This window comes from Urocampus carinirostris, chromosome 18, assembly GCF_059441175.1.
Source record: "Urocampus carinirostris isolate Australia breed hairy pipefish chromosome 18, RoL_Ucar_1.0, whole genome shotgun sequence".
NCBI lineage: Eukaryota > Metazoa > Chordata > Actinopteri > Syngnathiformes > Syngnathidae > Urocampus > Urocampus carinirostris.
Window position 1 is genome coordinate 15621534 of NC_142366.1, and position 14106 is coordinate 15635639.

The 14106-nt window shown below is 40.9% G+C and overlaps 1 protein-coding gene across 2 annotated transcripts in view; it reads right to left on the reverse strand.

Annotated features, from left to right (window-relative positions):
• Nucleotides 1-3546: 3546 nt before the first annotated feature.
• Nucleotides 3547-14106, reverse strand: part of vps41 (VPS41 subunit of HOPS complex) — a 60181-nt gene continuing 49621 nt past the window's right edge. For both annotated transcript variants that reach the window (XM_088322480.1, XM_088322479.1), the window contains 9 exons: nucleotides 13933-13983; nucleotides 13716-13853; nucleotides 12841-12895; nucleotides 12637-12777; nucleotides 10896-11032; nucleotides 8959-9058; nucleotides 6690-6734; nucleotides 3797-3876; nucleotides 3547-3709 (listed from right to left, as the gene is read on the reverse strand). In XM_088322480.1, the coding sequence (XP_088178606.1) occupies nucleotides 3620-3709; nucleotides 3797-3876; nucleotides 6690-6734; nucleotides 8959-9058; nucleotides 10896-11032; nucleotides 12637-12777; nucleotides 12841-12895; nucleotides 13716-13853; nucleotides 13933-13983 (837 nt within the window). In that variant the 3' untranslated portion in view covers nucleotides 3547-3619. The remainder of the gene's footprint in view (nucleotides 3710-3796; nucleotides 3877-6689; nucleotides 6735-8958; nucleotides 9059-10895; nucleotides 11033-12636; nucleotides 12778-12840; nucleotides 12896-13715; nucleotides 13854-13932; nucleotides 13984-14106) is intronic.

The window sequence follows — 14106 nt, forward strand, 5'->3', positions numbered from 1 at the left end:
GACACCGCATCCGCACGTGTCTACGACACGTATTTGCGTCTTTGCAAGCTTTGGGAATATTAAGGGGGTAATAAGTTGGACTGAACTATCTGACTGTTTTGTCCCCGTTCCCATTGTAGCGCCTTATAATCCGGTGCGTCTTATGTATGTCAAAAATAGGACCAAAAACTATTTTTTTCGGGGTGCGCCCTATAACCCGGTGCGCCTTATAGTGCGGAAAATACGGTACTCAAAGTCGTTTTGGCTTTGCTGGTCATTTAGTTCTTGGGAAAAATGCTGAATAGATTATATTATCTCTGATTTAAGATGCCTTTCGTGCAATACAACTGAATAGTGGAATTTATTTTATTGATTTGGGTCGCAGCTTGTCACCAGGGTGGAATTGTGTGTTCTGAAGTCAGACCAGTTGAGAACCAGTGGCAAACAGCACTTGAGCTGGTTAAGATACCATTTACGTATTTTTTTCCTCCTCAAACTTTAGTTTATCTTGTTAAATTGTAAACTGAAACTGAATGATCATGAATAAATGATTTTGGTTGGTGCAGTCAAACGTCAACAAGGCACAGTTATGCAAAACAATGCGGGCACTACACGCACTATTTGGGTAAATGGCATACGCACGAGTGTTTGAATAAAGTATAAATGTGATGAAAACAACGAGGTTTTGCAGGAATTTTGACATTAAACAGGGTTTAATCCAAGAAAATCAGTGTCTAATGTGTTAGCTACAATTGCACAGCAGCCACAGTGCTAGTGGACGCTACCGCTAACGCTAACTACAGGGCATCACAACGCGGCTCGCTTATAAAATAAGGGTATAGTAGTCCAAAACACCAGAAAAAGGTTTGACAGATCCTGAAACTTATCAAACTTGCATTTAAAGACACGAAAGCTCGATGGAGAACTTACCTAGACGATTTTTTTCCTCCGGACACCAGATGTTTTTTTTTCTTGTGGATAAAAATTGACTGTACTTCCGGACACTGGCGCCGGATGTGACGTAGGAGTGTCATCTTTTGTTCAAAAAATGTTTGTATGTATATATTTTGTAACAAAACAGCATTCTGTCACACTCTATACATATAATTACAAAAAAAACCCAGCTTTAAAAAAATAAAATAATAATAATGTATTAGATGGCCAAATTACGGACCTCTACCCCATGCCCAGGGTTGGGTAGGGTTACTTTAACTGGATTACATTCAATTACTTTTGGATTACAGTACTCCAATACCAAATATGCTAATAAAAGACAAAAGAAACTAAATATGAGAAAATTACTAAATTTGTGCATGCTTGGAATACATGGAACGGCAAAAATGATGTTGGCAAGCTGTTTGGATTTATTTTCATTTTGTTTCTGTCGCATTATATATTAGTTTTGCCGGAGATCAAAGCCAGGAGAGAAACCTTACCATGTGCTGTGAGTCATAATTTTATTCATATTTAGTTTATTTTGTCTTTTATTAGCATATTTGGTATTGGAGTAATCCAAAAGTAATTGAAAGTAATCCAGTAAAGTAACCCTACCCAACCCTGCCCACACCTGTCGCGCTCCAGGGCTCCATGCCCTTACAAAATGTCATATTTTCCCTTACAAAATAATCTTACATCATATATTTTTTTCAAACGTGTTTATATATGTAGTTTAAAATGTTATATTGTACATGTGTTTCGATATCATATATGTTGTTACTTAACATTTTGTTGTGAGATACTGAGTTGCTCGACATGAATGAGGTTTATTATAAAAAAAAGTTACAAAATGAAGTAGCTTAGACGTTCACCATAGAAGCAAAAAATACATGCAAATATAAATAAGATAATACGTTTTCTTATTAAAATTATCAATTCATTTTCTGCATTAAATTATTGTTGGTAATATACTGATGAAAGGGATAACCACAAACCTGTCTTTTTTCATTTTCTCCTTTTATACTTCCTTTTTTTCTTAACTTCTTTATACAACAATAATGATTCGTAATATAATGCATCAAAACAAGTGAGCCGTTTGAGAGCCGGCTTTCTTTAATGAGTTGAGCCGAAAAAGCCGGTTCTCTAAAAAGAGACGTACTTCCTTTCACTACACAACTACCACATGAAATCCGATGTTTTTTAAGACCACATGTATTTCAAATTTACTCAATCAACCCGCCTGTTGTTTTCAGATCAGAATGACTTGCGAACTCGTTTGACTAGATTGATTTGCCGTTTGGTGATAGTCGGTGAATACCGGATGGTACCCATAATTGACAAATTTGCGTTTTTCCGTACAGATTTTCTTGTTTGTCGTACACGTCTTAAAATGCAAAGCAAACGTACTTTGTACGGCAAAAACGTACAGGTTGACAGGTATGCATGCCTGTCAACCAGAGGTGGGTAGAGTAACCCAAACTACTCAAGTAAAAGTACCGTTACTTCAGAATAATATGACTCAAGTAGATTTAAAAAGCAGTCATGCGAATAATTACTTCAGTAAAAGTAAAAAAGTAACTATAGCAACATCTTAATTCTTGATTTTTCAACTGTTCAATCAGATCATCAAATCATCAGAGTCCACCCAATCCACAATAAATAACATTTAAATTAAAACTAAATTCAAAGAGGCCTACAGGAGGGAAGTGGCGAGTCTGGTGACATAGTGCAAGGACATCAACCTCGCCCTCAATACGGACAAAGGAGATGATAGTGGACATGAGGAAGAAGGGGAGACCTCATCAGCCACTATTTATCCAGGAGCTTGAAGTTGAGCGGGTGAGCAGCTTTAAGTACCTTGAGGTGCACATCACTGAGGACCTCACAAGGACCCTCAACAGCACACAGCTGGTCAGGAGAGTTTAACAGCGACTGTACTTCCTGAGGAGGCTGGCAAGTTCCTCAGCAATTTCCTCCCTTCACGGTTTCGATTCTTTGCAGATTTTGAATTGAATGGGCTTTATTGTCATTGATATCAATGTATCGCGTTGTGTTCTGCAGCAAAGAGCTCACAGCCAATGCCATCACTGGGGCAGGTTGCGGAGGGCTTTGTGCGTGTTTGTTAGGTGGCCGTGACTGTTTGTGTGCATGACTGTGATAGGCTGGTTTATGAAATGAAATGATCTGCATTTATATAGCGCTTTTCAAGTCAAGACTTCCCAAAGCGCTTTACAGTGTGCTTCACATTTCCCAATAGCGGCCTTGCAGCCATGTAAGGCGCTAACCTGCTTATTGGGGGTATTAAGGGTTCAGTGTCTTACCCAAGGACACTTCGACATGTAACACGGACAAGCCAGGGTTCGAACTGGGATCCCTTAATCCTAAAACGATCGCTCTACCTCCTGAGCTACTGCCGCCCCAAACCTGGACTGCAACCTGGAATGCTGAGTGTCAGGCAAGGAGGAAACGGATACCAATGCCGGAAGTCTAGTGTGACTCGCCGAGGGATCGAACCCTCGACCTCTCAGTTCCAGGGCACGCACTCCACGACATGTCAAGCAGCCGATCTCAGTCATGCTATCTTGGAGAGAATTGCAAAGATTGACGGTATAAGTAATAATGACCCACATTTTATCACAATTTTTAAGGTTTATTTGATTATTTCCAATAGGGCATTGATACAAAGAGCATTTTTTGGTGTGTATTAATTCGATAATGTTTTTATTTCGAGGATACCACCACCTGGCCCGCGTCTCTTTGCGCTGCAGATGTTGCAAAACTGTACTCCGGGAGTCTGCCAGAAGAAAAAGGGGAGGTGGGAGAGGTATTAAGCAAAAATGTCATTTTCGTGCTTGCTCAATACTGTCTTAATATTTGTTACCGTTCCAGTTGAGGGTAAACATTCCTTGTGAAACATGTGTCTGCAATGGAACACCACAACGCTGAACGTTTTGGCAATATCTAAAAACAGTGGATGGAAAAAGTCAATGCACCCTCCTGTTAACTTGTTTTTTCTGCAACATGGGAAAAAAAAACCTACATGAACATCTACAACCAAAATTGGGGTCAATCAAAGGTAGAGTTTGACCGATTATCTGGCAGATATTTAGGATTTTGACGGTAATCGGAATTTTTATTTATGCGACGGGCTGATTGTTTAGGCTCAGATTCAGACAAGCCTCTCTCTCCCTCTCTTTCCTCCCTCAGTGTCGGACGCTACCCAGCCCACGCCTTCTGATTGGACAGGCCATCGGGGGCAAATCCACTGAATCAGGAAGAATAACGTTAGAGCGGAGTAAGGAGCGGCAGCTCTGCTAATTCCTGAGTCCTGACATGCCTGCGAATTAATACCGATGATAATATCAAGATTCTAAAAAAGTCCGTGGTAGCAAAGTGTGTGTGTGTGATTAGAGGTAAGATCTTGGGCCCGGGCCTGCCGGAATCCAGCCCGCAATACTCAAATTTCGGAGCTTGTTTTCATGAACGGTCAAAAATCACCTTTCCGTTGACAAAAAAAATTTGGCGCTGTTCGGCAACCATGTCGGAGACAGGGGGGATTGTTTTCATAGAAAGCCAAAGTCACCCTTCCCACTAATGGATAAAATGTAAAAATTCGGGTTTAGTTCAAGCTTGGTCCCTCAAATCAATTTAATTGGTCGGGCGTGTGCTGGTTCGGGCTTTTAAACCCGCGGGCAGGGTCGGGCTAGCTTTTTAAGGCCTGATCTCACCTCTGTGTGTAATTAAGAGAACGAGTAATAAGTTTAGTGAAGCGTGTTCAGGCGGAGACTGATATTTTAGCTCTCCTCATAACATTAGTTCATCAATCAAGCGTGTGTGTTTGTGATTGAGAGAGAGCATAAAATGCACCCATAAGTGGAAGGCTGAGTGATTAGCTGTTACCATAACACTAATTTGTCGCTGATTCTAAAACAAGAGTGGACACACGTTTAAATTCCCGAGCCCAGTTGAAATTTCAATTCACTTTTAGTTTTACGTTAATTTAAGTCGCGTTGATTGAATTGGCATTTTGATTTATTTATTTGAAAAAAAAAAATCAGGGAATATTCATATCTTTATGTACCTGCTGCACCACCTGAGGCTACAGGTCCGTCACGCCATCGACCCACTGCAATTTGCTTACCAGGAGAAGGTGGGAGTGGAGGATACTATAGTATACATGTTACACCGATCCCTCTCTCACCTGGATAGGGCGAAGGGGGCTGTGAGGATTACATTTTTTGACTTCTCCAGTGCCTTCAATACCATACAGCCTCTGCTACTGAGTAGGAAACTGACAGAGATGGGAGTTAGCTCACACCTTGTAGAATGGATTACTGACTACCTGACAGGCAGACCCCAGTATGTGAAACAGGGGGGCTGTACATCGGACACTGTGGTTAGCAGCACAGGATCTCCGCAGGGGACCGTTCTCTCTCCGTTCCTATTCACTCTATATGCATCGGACTTTAAGTACAACTCTGAGTCCTGCCATGTGCAAAAGTTTGCCGACGACACTGCGATCGTGGGATGTATCAGAAACGGGCAGGAGGAGGAGTACAGGAAATTGATTCAGGACTTTGTCCGATGGAGCGACGCAAACCACCTGCACCTAAACACCACCAAGACCAGAGAGATGGTGGTGGACTTCAGGAGAACCAGAACTCACCCGGTTCCTGTAACCATCAAGGGAGAGTGTGTAGAATTTGTCCAGACCTACAAATACCTGGGTGTGCAGCTGGACAACAAACTGGACTGGACTGCCAACACAGAAGCTCTATGTAGGAAAGGGCAAAGCCGACTTTACTTCCTCAGAAGGCTGGCCTCCTTCAACATCTGCAAAAAGCTCCTGAAAATATTCTATGAGACAGTAGTGGCAAACGCCCTCTTCTATGCGGCAGCGTGTTGGGGAGGCAGCGTCAAGAAGAAGGATGCCTCTCGTCTCAATAAACTGGCTAGGAAAGCGAGCTCTGTTGTGGGCAAAGAGCTGGACAGCCTAACAACAGTAGCTGAGAGACGAGCACTGAAAAAGCTGAGGTCAATCATGGACAATCCATCGCATCCACTACACAGCATTATCTCCAGACAGAAGAGCAGTTTCAGCGACAGACTGCTGTCACTGTCTTGTACTACGGACAGACTGAAGATATCTTTTCTTCCTCATGCCATGAGGCTCTTTAACTCCACCCGGCAGAGTAAAGGCCCACATTAATCCACACCACCTACATTGGATATTACCGAATCTTACTGCAATATGTATTCTGTGTAGCACTATTTAGTTACTCTATATAACACGCTACAGTGGGCATTTGCACGTCACACTGGGTATTTGTATATTGTATTCTTTTGGCTTTATTATTGTACTGTTCTCAGCTCAGGGATGCTGCTGGAAATGTGAATTTCCCTTCGGGGATGAATAAAGTATCTATCTATCTATCTACCAGTTGCTGCTAAGCCTAATTTTATTTTCTGAACTGTGAGTTGTTTTGTGAAAGATAAGTCATGTTAGTTGCGTTGAAATTCTAATTTACTGCAATCAGTTTCAGGGAGCAAATACATTTCCATGCTTTTACAGGAAATGAATATCGGCTACAAATATCGGTTATCTGCCTCCTATTAATACTAATAATCTGTATCAACCCTGAAAAACCCACATCGGTCGATCCTTAATCAGAAGCACTATATTTGGTGGAACTAGTGTGCAGACTCCTTCTCTGACTATTTCCGTGAACAATCTTATCGTTGAGGTCATGGCTATGTTAAGAAAAGTGACTTACCTGAGGGTAAAATCGCCACATGGCATGATTCACAAATATTCTCCTCTGCAAAGAAAATCCCATAAAAATGTCAGTTTCTACTACGAAAACACAAGGGCTCGACCAACTTTTTTTGATATCTGAGTGATGAAACCAATTCATCGGTTGATTAAATAAAAAAAAAAGACTATTTCTTTTACTATTATAATGTAAAATTTAGTTATTTGGCAATTACAGATGAAACATGTGAATAACAGACGGAGCACTTGAGACATTCGTAGCAGTGGTCTAAAATATTTTCTAATGTCTGACTATATTCTCGCGGCCCGGCCTGATAATGACTTCAGTAATAATAATACAGTACTAACAGTAATTTTAAACATATGAATGATAATAATAATAAGCCGAAATCGACTGTGTATTCACTAGACCACAAGATATCTAGATGACAAAGGAAAAGGCGTTGGATTTTATCTCATCATCACACTTTACTCATGGTAACACGTTGGCTTTTTCCCATGATGCTCCATTACAAAGTTGTACAATGCGGCACCGTGAGTTAAAACAGTCTGAATTACTTAACAACTAAGGCCGTAGGGGCATCTTTTCCTGTGGTGTGTCTTGGGCAAGTACAGCCTGGTGGCACCCATATCCCTTTCCAGGCCAACAAATGTTTCCACCCGATGATGAGATAAAATCGAATGCCTATTCAGATGTTATCGACAATCCTAGTAACCAAGTTCTTAGTATTTGATGCTCTCACCGCTACGATCCGGGTTCGATTCTTGTTGCAACGAAAGGTGAGCAAATGTGGTCAGCGATTTGTCCACCGTCCAACGCTTAAATACGGGAATAAACTACCAAGGGTTCCTACAGCGTAAGGCAAGTTAAATTAAAGACTTTTTCAATGACTTTTGAAATCAAATTTAAGACCAAGTTGATTTAAAAAAAACAATCGAAACAAAACAAAACACAAGATGAATTTTTGGCAATTTTAAACAAATGTTTATTTTAATTTAGTTTAGTTCACATTTCGGTTCAGTTGAAAATTTGCATCTGAAAAACACTTAAGGATTTTTTACAGTAAGTCATTGATCCTTAGTCTAAACTGGCAAATACCTACTCATTCAATAAAACTCTTCTGCTACATTCATGAGACATTTTTAACATGATGCATTAGAAATTACTTTTTTTACTAAATATTTTAGTTCGAATACAGAAGCATCCCATTAGACTTACGAAAAACGGTAGATACGATCATTTTCTTTGGGATGTCTAAAAAATATCTGGACATTGCTGTACGTTAGATTTTGTATTCAGTGCACCTTTTTCCGAGTACAGGACATTAATGCAGTGCTTCTTTCTGCCGCTACTGTCATGTGGTGGCGCTGTGAGAGGTCGCTTTCTCTTCCTAGTTTGTGAGTAAACATTCTATACTGTATCTCCAGCGCGCTAAGAACTTTGATATTTTTATTGTTTAATATCTCGTGCATCCATTCAATATGGTTGGTGTAAAGAAGAGGCGAGCCGTTTCTTTTGAAATGAAAGTGGAATAAGAAAGCTTGATGCGGTAGAGAAAATGGTTGGATCGCTTTTTTTTCGTCCACTCTCTACCAGGGAGGAGGACCTCTTCGAGTGCACCTTCCAAAAGTAAGTTAAACTCAACTTTATTTATCTTTATAGAGCATATTCTTTTATGAAATGTTTATTTTTTAGTGCAAAACAATACAGGTTACTTATAGAAGCCTTAAACATTCTTGTATAAACCTTAAACATACAAAATAGAGCAGTGAAGCGACTTACGAACACATTCAACTTATGAACAATCGTCCGGAATCTCGTTCGTAAGTCTGTATACTGTAAATACCTTATTTATCTGTTCACATTACTAAGACATTCGAAAATTGGATTCAAGACATATAAATTCCCATTAAGGCCTTATTTTTGGTATAGTGACTTTAATGCCTTTTAAGACTTTTCAAGGGTCTGCAGGAACCCTGACTATCGTAAAACCTTAGTATATATTTGATGTTTTTTTGTGGGGTGAATAAAAATGCGTTTATACATGAGTAAATACATGAAAATATTATTCCTTTCTGTGCGGCTCAGTAAAAAAGAACCCACGGCCTGGTATCGATCCGTGGCCCGGTGGTTCCCGAACCCTAATTTTTAACACTTACTTACAGATTAGAGAATGCATTTGATGTGAGAAAACATGCAATGCAGTAAAGGATGAACCAATGAGTTGGTTGAGCCCTAAGATGGCTGCGTGTCAGGAGAGTGCACTCACCGTCTATAACAATGCCTCTGCTCTGTGTGCGATGCATCTTCTGAAGCAGCGAAAGAGAGTCAGCCACCAGGATCTTTTTACAACCTTCCCGAAGCATAATCTGTTGAGGAAGGGTTATACTTTGTTGATTTTTCTACCATGAGTTTGGAATAAAAAATATTGGGATTGGAGATAATGTTTTAGTTTGGGTTCTAAGTATGTATATATATCCAAAGAAAAATGGGGAAAGAGTTTAGATAGGACCGCCATCTTTCATCACGAACCAGAATAAGTTTGGCCAGGATCTTTCACGAGCAATCACGCAGATCACTGTAGAGGTGAAAATGCCCTCAAAATACTGACTCAATACTTTTGGTTTTGCTGACTCGGCAATTTTTCCCAGAAAGACATTCCCCTCTCAGGCCAGAATGGCATATAATTTCAACACAATGTCTTGCAGACAGTTAAATGGGTTGACTTGAGTGCAAAAAAATTACTCCCCTAACTCCGACCCACTCCCCCACAAAGAAGGTGACTCAGCACTTTTGTTTTTGCTGACTCAGCTGTTTTTCCCCCCCAGAAAGACAGTCCCCTCTTTAAGGCCAGGACGGCATTTCATTTCAACACGTAATGTCTTGCTGACAGTTAGAAGGGTTTACTTATGTGCAAAAAAAATACTCCGCTAAAACCGACCCACTCCCCCTCCCTTCAAAAAGGTGAGTCAGCACCTTTTGGTTTGCTGACTCAGTAGTTTTTACTAGAAAGACATTCCCCTCTTCAAGGCCAGGACAGCATTTGATTTCAACACAATTTCTTGCAGACAGTTAGAAGGGTTGACTTATATGCAGAAAAAAACCCAGACGCCCCCCCAAAAAGTCAACTCAGCACTTGTGATTTTTCTGTCTCAGCATTTTTTTCTGAAAGATATTACACTCTCTCAGACCAGAACGACATTGAATAACAACACCATCTTTTACAGGCAGTCAGGTAGGTTACCCCAAATGTGAAAACTGCAACAACAAAAAAGCTGACTCTGCATTTTTGGTTTTGCTGACTCACCAGTTTTTTTTCAAAAAGACACAGCACTCCCCCAGGCCAGAATGACATTGAATATCAACACTATCTTTAAAAGGTAGTCAAGTAGGTTACTCAAAATGTGAAGAAGTGCCAAAAAAAGCTGAGTCTGTATCTTTGGTTTTGTTTACCTTGCATTTTCCCCAGAAAGACATTCCGATCTCCCTGATTAGTACAACATCAAATACCAACACCGTTTTTTACAGGTAGTCTGGTAGGTTACCCCAAATGTGAAAACTGCAACAACAAAAAAGCTGACTCTGCATTTTTGGTTTTGCTGACTCACCAGTTTTTTTCCAAAAAGACACAGCACTCCTCCAGGCCAGAATGACATTGAATATCAACACTATCTTTAAAAGGTAGTCAAGTAGGTTACTCAAAATGTGAAGAAGTGCCAAAAAAAGCTGAGTCTGTATCTTTGGTTTTGTTTACCTTGCATTTTCCCCAGAAAGACATTCCGATCTCCCTGATTAGTACAACATCAAATACCAACACTGTTTTTTACAGGTAGTCTGGTAGGTTACCCCAAATGTGAAAACTGCAAAAAAAGCTGAGTCTGCTATTTTGGTTTTGCTGACTCTGCAGCTTTCCCAGATAGACATTCTACTCCCTCATGCCGGTTCATGTTGGGCCAGGATCACAATCTTTTACAAACAAACAATCACGTCTCAATGCGGGTGATGCTTTAATGGCGCACTGTCTTTCTAGCTTTTGTTTCATGTTGTTGCTATTATTCCATTTGTATTTAAAATAAATTGAGCAAACGTGTTTATCAGTTAAACACGAGTAGCTATCAGTAATCTGTTATGGTTTTTAATAGATTCATGTAAATTCAGTTGCCATTTATTCATTTTGATATGTGAATAGTAAATGTGACCCCAGACCTGCAAGTTGTAGTCATGAAGGATTTTAACAAGGGAGTCCCTGAGGTCGGGGATTTCCATGCCTTCTTTGATACGATGAATCAGGAGAATGGGGTCGACGTGTGTGCCAATGTTGTTCAGCAGGCCTGTAATGAATGCTGGAAAATGGAAGAAAACCAAGTCAAACCCAATAGGTAAAACAAAGCAAACGACAGAGGTATCTCTTTATACAAGCAACACTGCACAGAAGAATTTCGATACACAAGTTTTTTTCAGCAGCACGGCGGCGCAGTGGTTAGCGCTTGTGCGGCACAGTTCATGTCATGGGAACCTGTCGTGGGTTCAAATCCAGCTCCAGACTTCCTGTGCGGAGTTTGTATGTTCTCCCCGTGCTTGCGTGGGTTTCCTCCGGGCACTCCGGTTTCCTCCCACGTTCCAAAAACATGCATTTCAGGTGAATTGGCCGGTCCAGATTGTCCCTAGGTGTGAATGAGCGAATGAGTTGTCTGTCCCTGTGTGCCCTGTGATTGGCTGGCAACCAGTTCAGGGTGTCCCCTGCCCACTGCCCGGAGATGGCTGGGATGGGCTCCAGCCCCCCCGCGACCCTAATGAGGATAAGCGGTACGGCTAATGAGATGAGATGAAGTTTTTTTCAGACAAAAATCTTGTCAGCTTTACGAGAGAAAATCCAGTTCACGAGCTGTCCCAGAGACAACCACTAGAGACCGCTCACCGCCATCAGCTCGGTCTGGTTTGCACATGCGTCTCCCGCCATCAGGCACCTGATTTTGGGCCCTTACTCATACCTACAGACTACCTGTATTCCACAGCAACTTCGTTTGAATCGCATTACTTTAATCGCATTTTATATGACTTTTTTGTGACCTTAGCCATGAGTTCCCGAAAGATAAACTGTAAGGTGTCTGAGAACAAAAGGAGATTCATGGAAAAACACGAGTGCCGCGTTCGTGTGCGTGACCAAGGTACGGAGTACAATTGGGAGGCAGCGAGTGCCGATCACAAAGCCGCGGAGGTTATCTTCCTGTTCCAAAAGAACAGCGAAGGGGGAGGATGAAACAGAGAAGCTGGCGTCTACATAGGAGATTAGAAAGGTGGCTGAGTGGGTAGAAGTTGCTGCTTTACTTGATAAAAGATATCTCCAGAAAAAAGTGGCAACTGGTCATGTGACAGCTCTCTTTAATGACACATTTTTCATCACTTTTTAAAAGTTTTTTTCTTTTTTCTTTTCAAGACTTGTAGAAAGTGATAGTCTGCGAGTCCAGCTAAAAGGGTAAAATCAAGAGAAAATAAATCATGCTGTAAAAATTGTGTGTGTGTGTTTACATTTATTTAAAGTGACAGTAACTTTCATTTTAAGTGTACAGTAAGTGCTTACGTATTATCAAAAGTTGTGCGCCGTACCTTCCTCCTCACCTTCGATATCACGGTTAATGCTCATAATAAACTCACATTTCATTTCGTTAATATCATCTTATTTATCTTGTTACTGTATTTTTGATAACTATTTGTATGTGTTTGTAGAGATCTGGATGATGTGTTTAATAGCTATAGCACTTTGATCCTTTTGGGAGGTCGGGAACGGGACAATTAGTTTTGAATGATTTCCTATCGGGAAAATGTGCACGTTACAATTCGAGCTACGAGCATGATCCTGGAACGAAATTAACTTGTATGTAAAGGTACCGCTGTATATGAAATTCTTTGGGCACGCCGCATCAAGGACAATCGCGGGAATCCTTACGCGGCTTGTCAATGGAGTAAGTAATGAGATCCTCCCACAGTTCGGCGTCATCCTGCTCCTTAGCAAAGTCAATGGCCTTGTCCACGTCTTCCAGCTCCTTCATGATCATCTGCAGCGCTCGCTTGCAGTTCCCCATCCGACCTGAGGAGTGGCTTGTGTTAAAACCACAACAGCATAAAAGAGGTCAAAAGGATCTTGTCTTACTAAGCAGGAAGACCGTCTCTTCCACAAAGTGTCTCTGCTGGCACACTTCAAGAGCCTGCAAGAGGAACATGGCGAATCAAAATTGGTCAGGTGTGAAAACCGTTTTTAAAAAATACATAAAATAGATTTTAACACGAAATTAAGCTTAAAAATTTGATTTTTTTTTACTCATAGGTGCCACCTCTGGCTTGTATCATCATTGCAGCCAAATAAGCATTGTAAGTGACAAATGTTTTGAATATGTGCGGCCATGAGTTTTTTTCTATATTTTAGGACGACTCAATTTCTTCCCTCAATGACGTTCTCTTGATTCACGTCAGAACGACCGAATTACTTCCAACAATGCCTTTTTCGTCGTTTAGTTCAGAATATCGTGCACTTTGTACAGACTTTGCTGTCCCAAGATGTCTGATAATATTTGCGTGGCCTTGTCCAATAACAACATCAACAATTTGGTACTGTGACTAAATATACTGAGATGATAAGATAAGACCTGATGCCTTTTAGTGTGTCATCTCGTGGTCAAGTAAACAGGATTGGGTGCACTCCACTCCGCAATATGGGTCCGATTCCCGTTGGATCTAATGTTATGCAATTGTGATCAGTGATATATTTCGACTGATCGATACGGCACTTTAGAATACAACACTCGTCCGCATAGTAATTATTAGTCCTTACACCTTATAGTACGGTACGCCTCACAATGAACAAAATATCACAAAAGACATTTTTTTGGGGGGGTGCGAGTTATAAGCGGCATTTACATAAGAAAAAACGTAACAAGATGAATTATTGTGGCAAGACACGGATTCGATTTGCAGAGTGAAGTGTGCATACGCTACGCTTATTACTAGTTTGGTTACACTAACAAATACCTTCTCCAGTGGGCAGTGTGTGCTGTCCCTCAGAAAGGGCAGCAGATTTGGACGGTCGTATTCGGCGTACAGGCCAATCTGCAGCTCGTGATACTTCTGGCCTTTATGGTGGTCCCGTTTGAAAAGATTATGGAGGTACTGCTCCGTGAAAATGTGGATCAGGAGATAAGTGAAAGGACTTTAGGAGCAAACTCGACAATAAAGAATATGAACTGACCCCATGAAGAAGCTCAGGCCTATCTGCCAATTCCTTCACCACCTTCTCAATCTACAAGAAAACAAAGGAAACCATCAGTGACGTTCATGATCACACTTACGAAACTATTTGGCCCCCTTGAACTTTGTGACCTTTTGCCACATTTCAGACTTCAACCATCAAGATATAAAACTG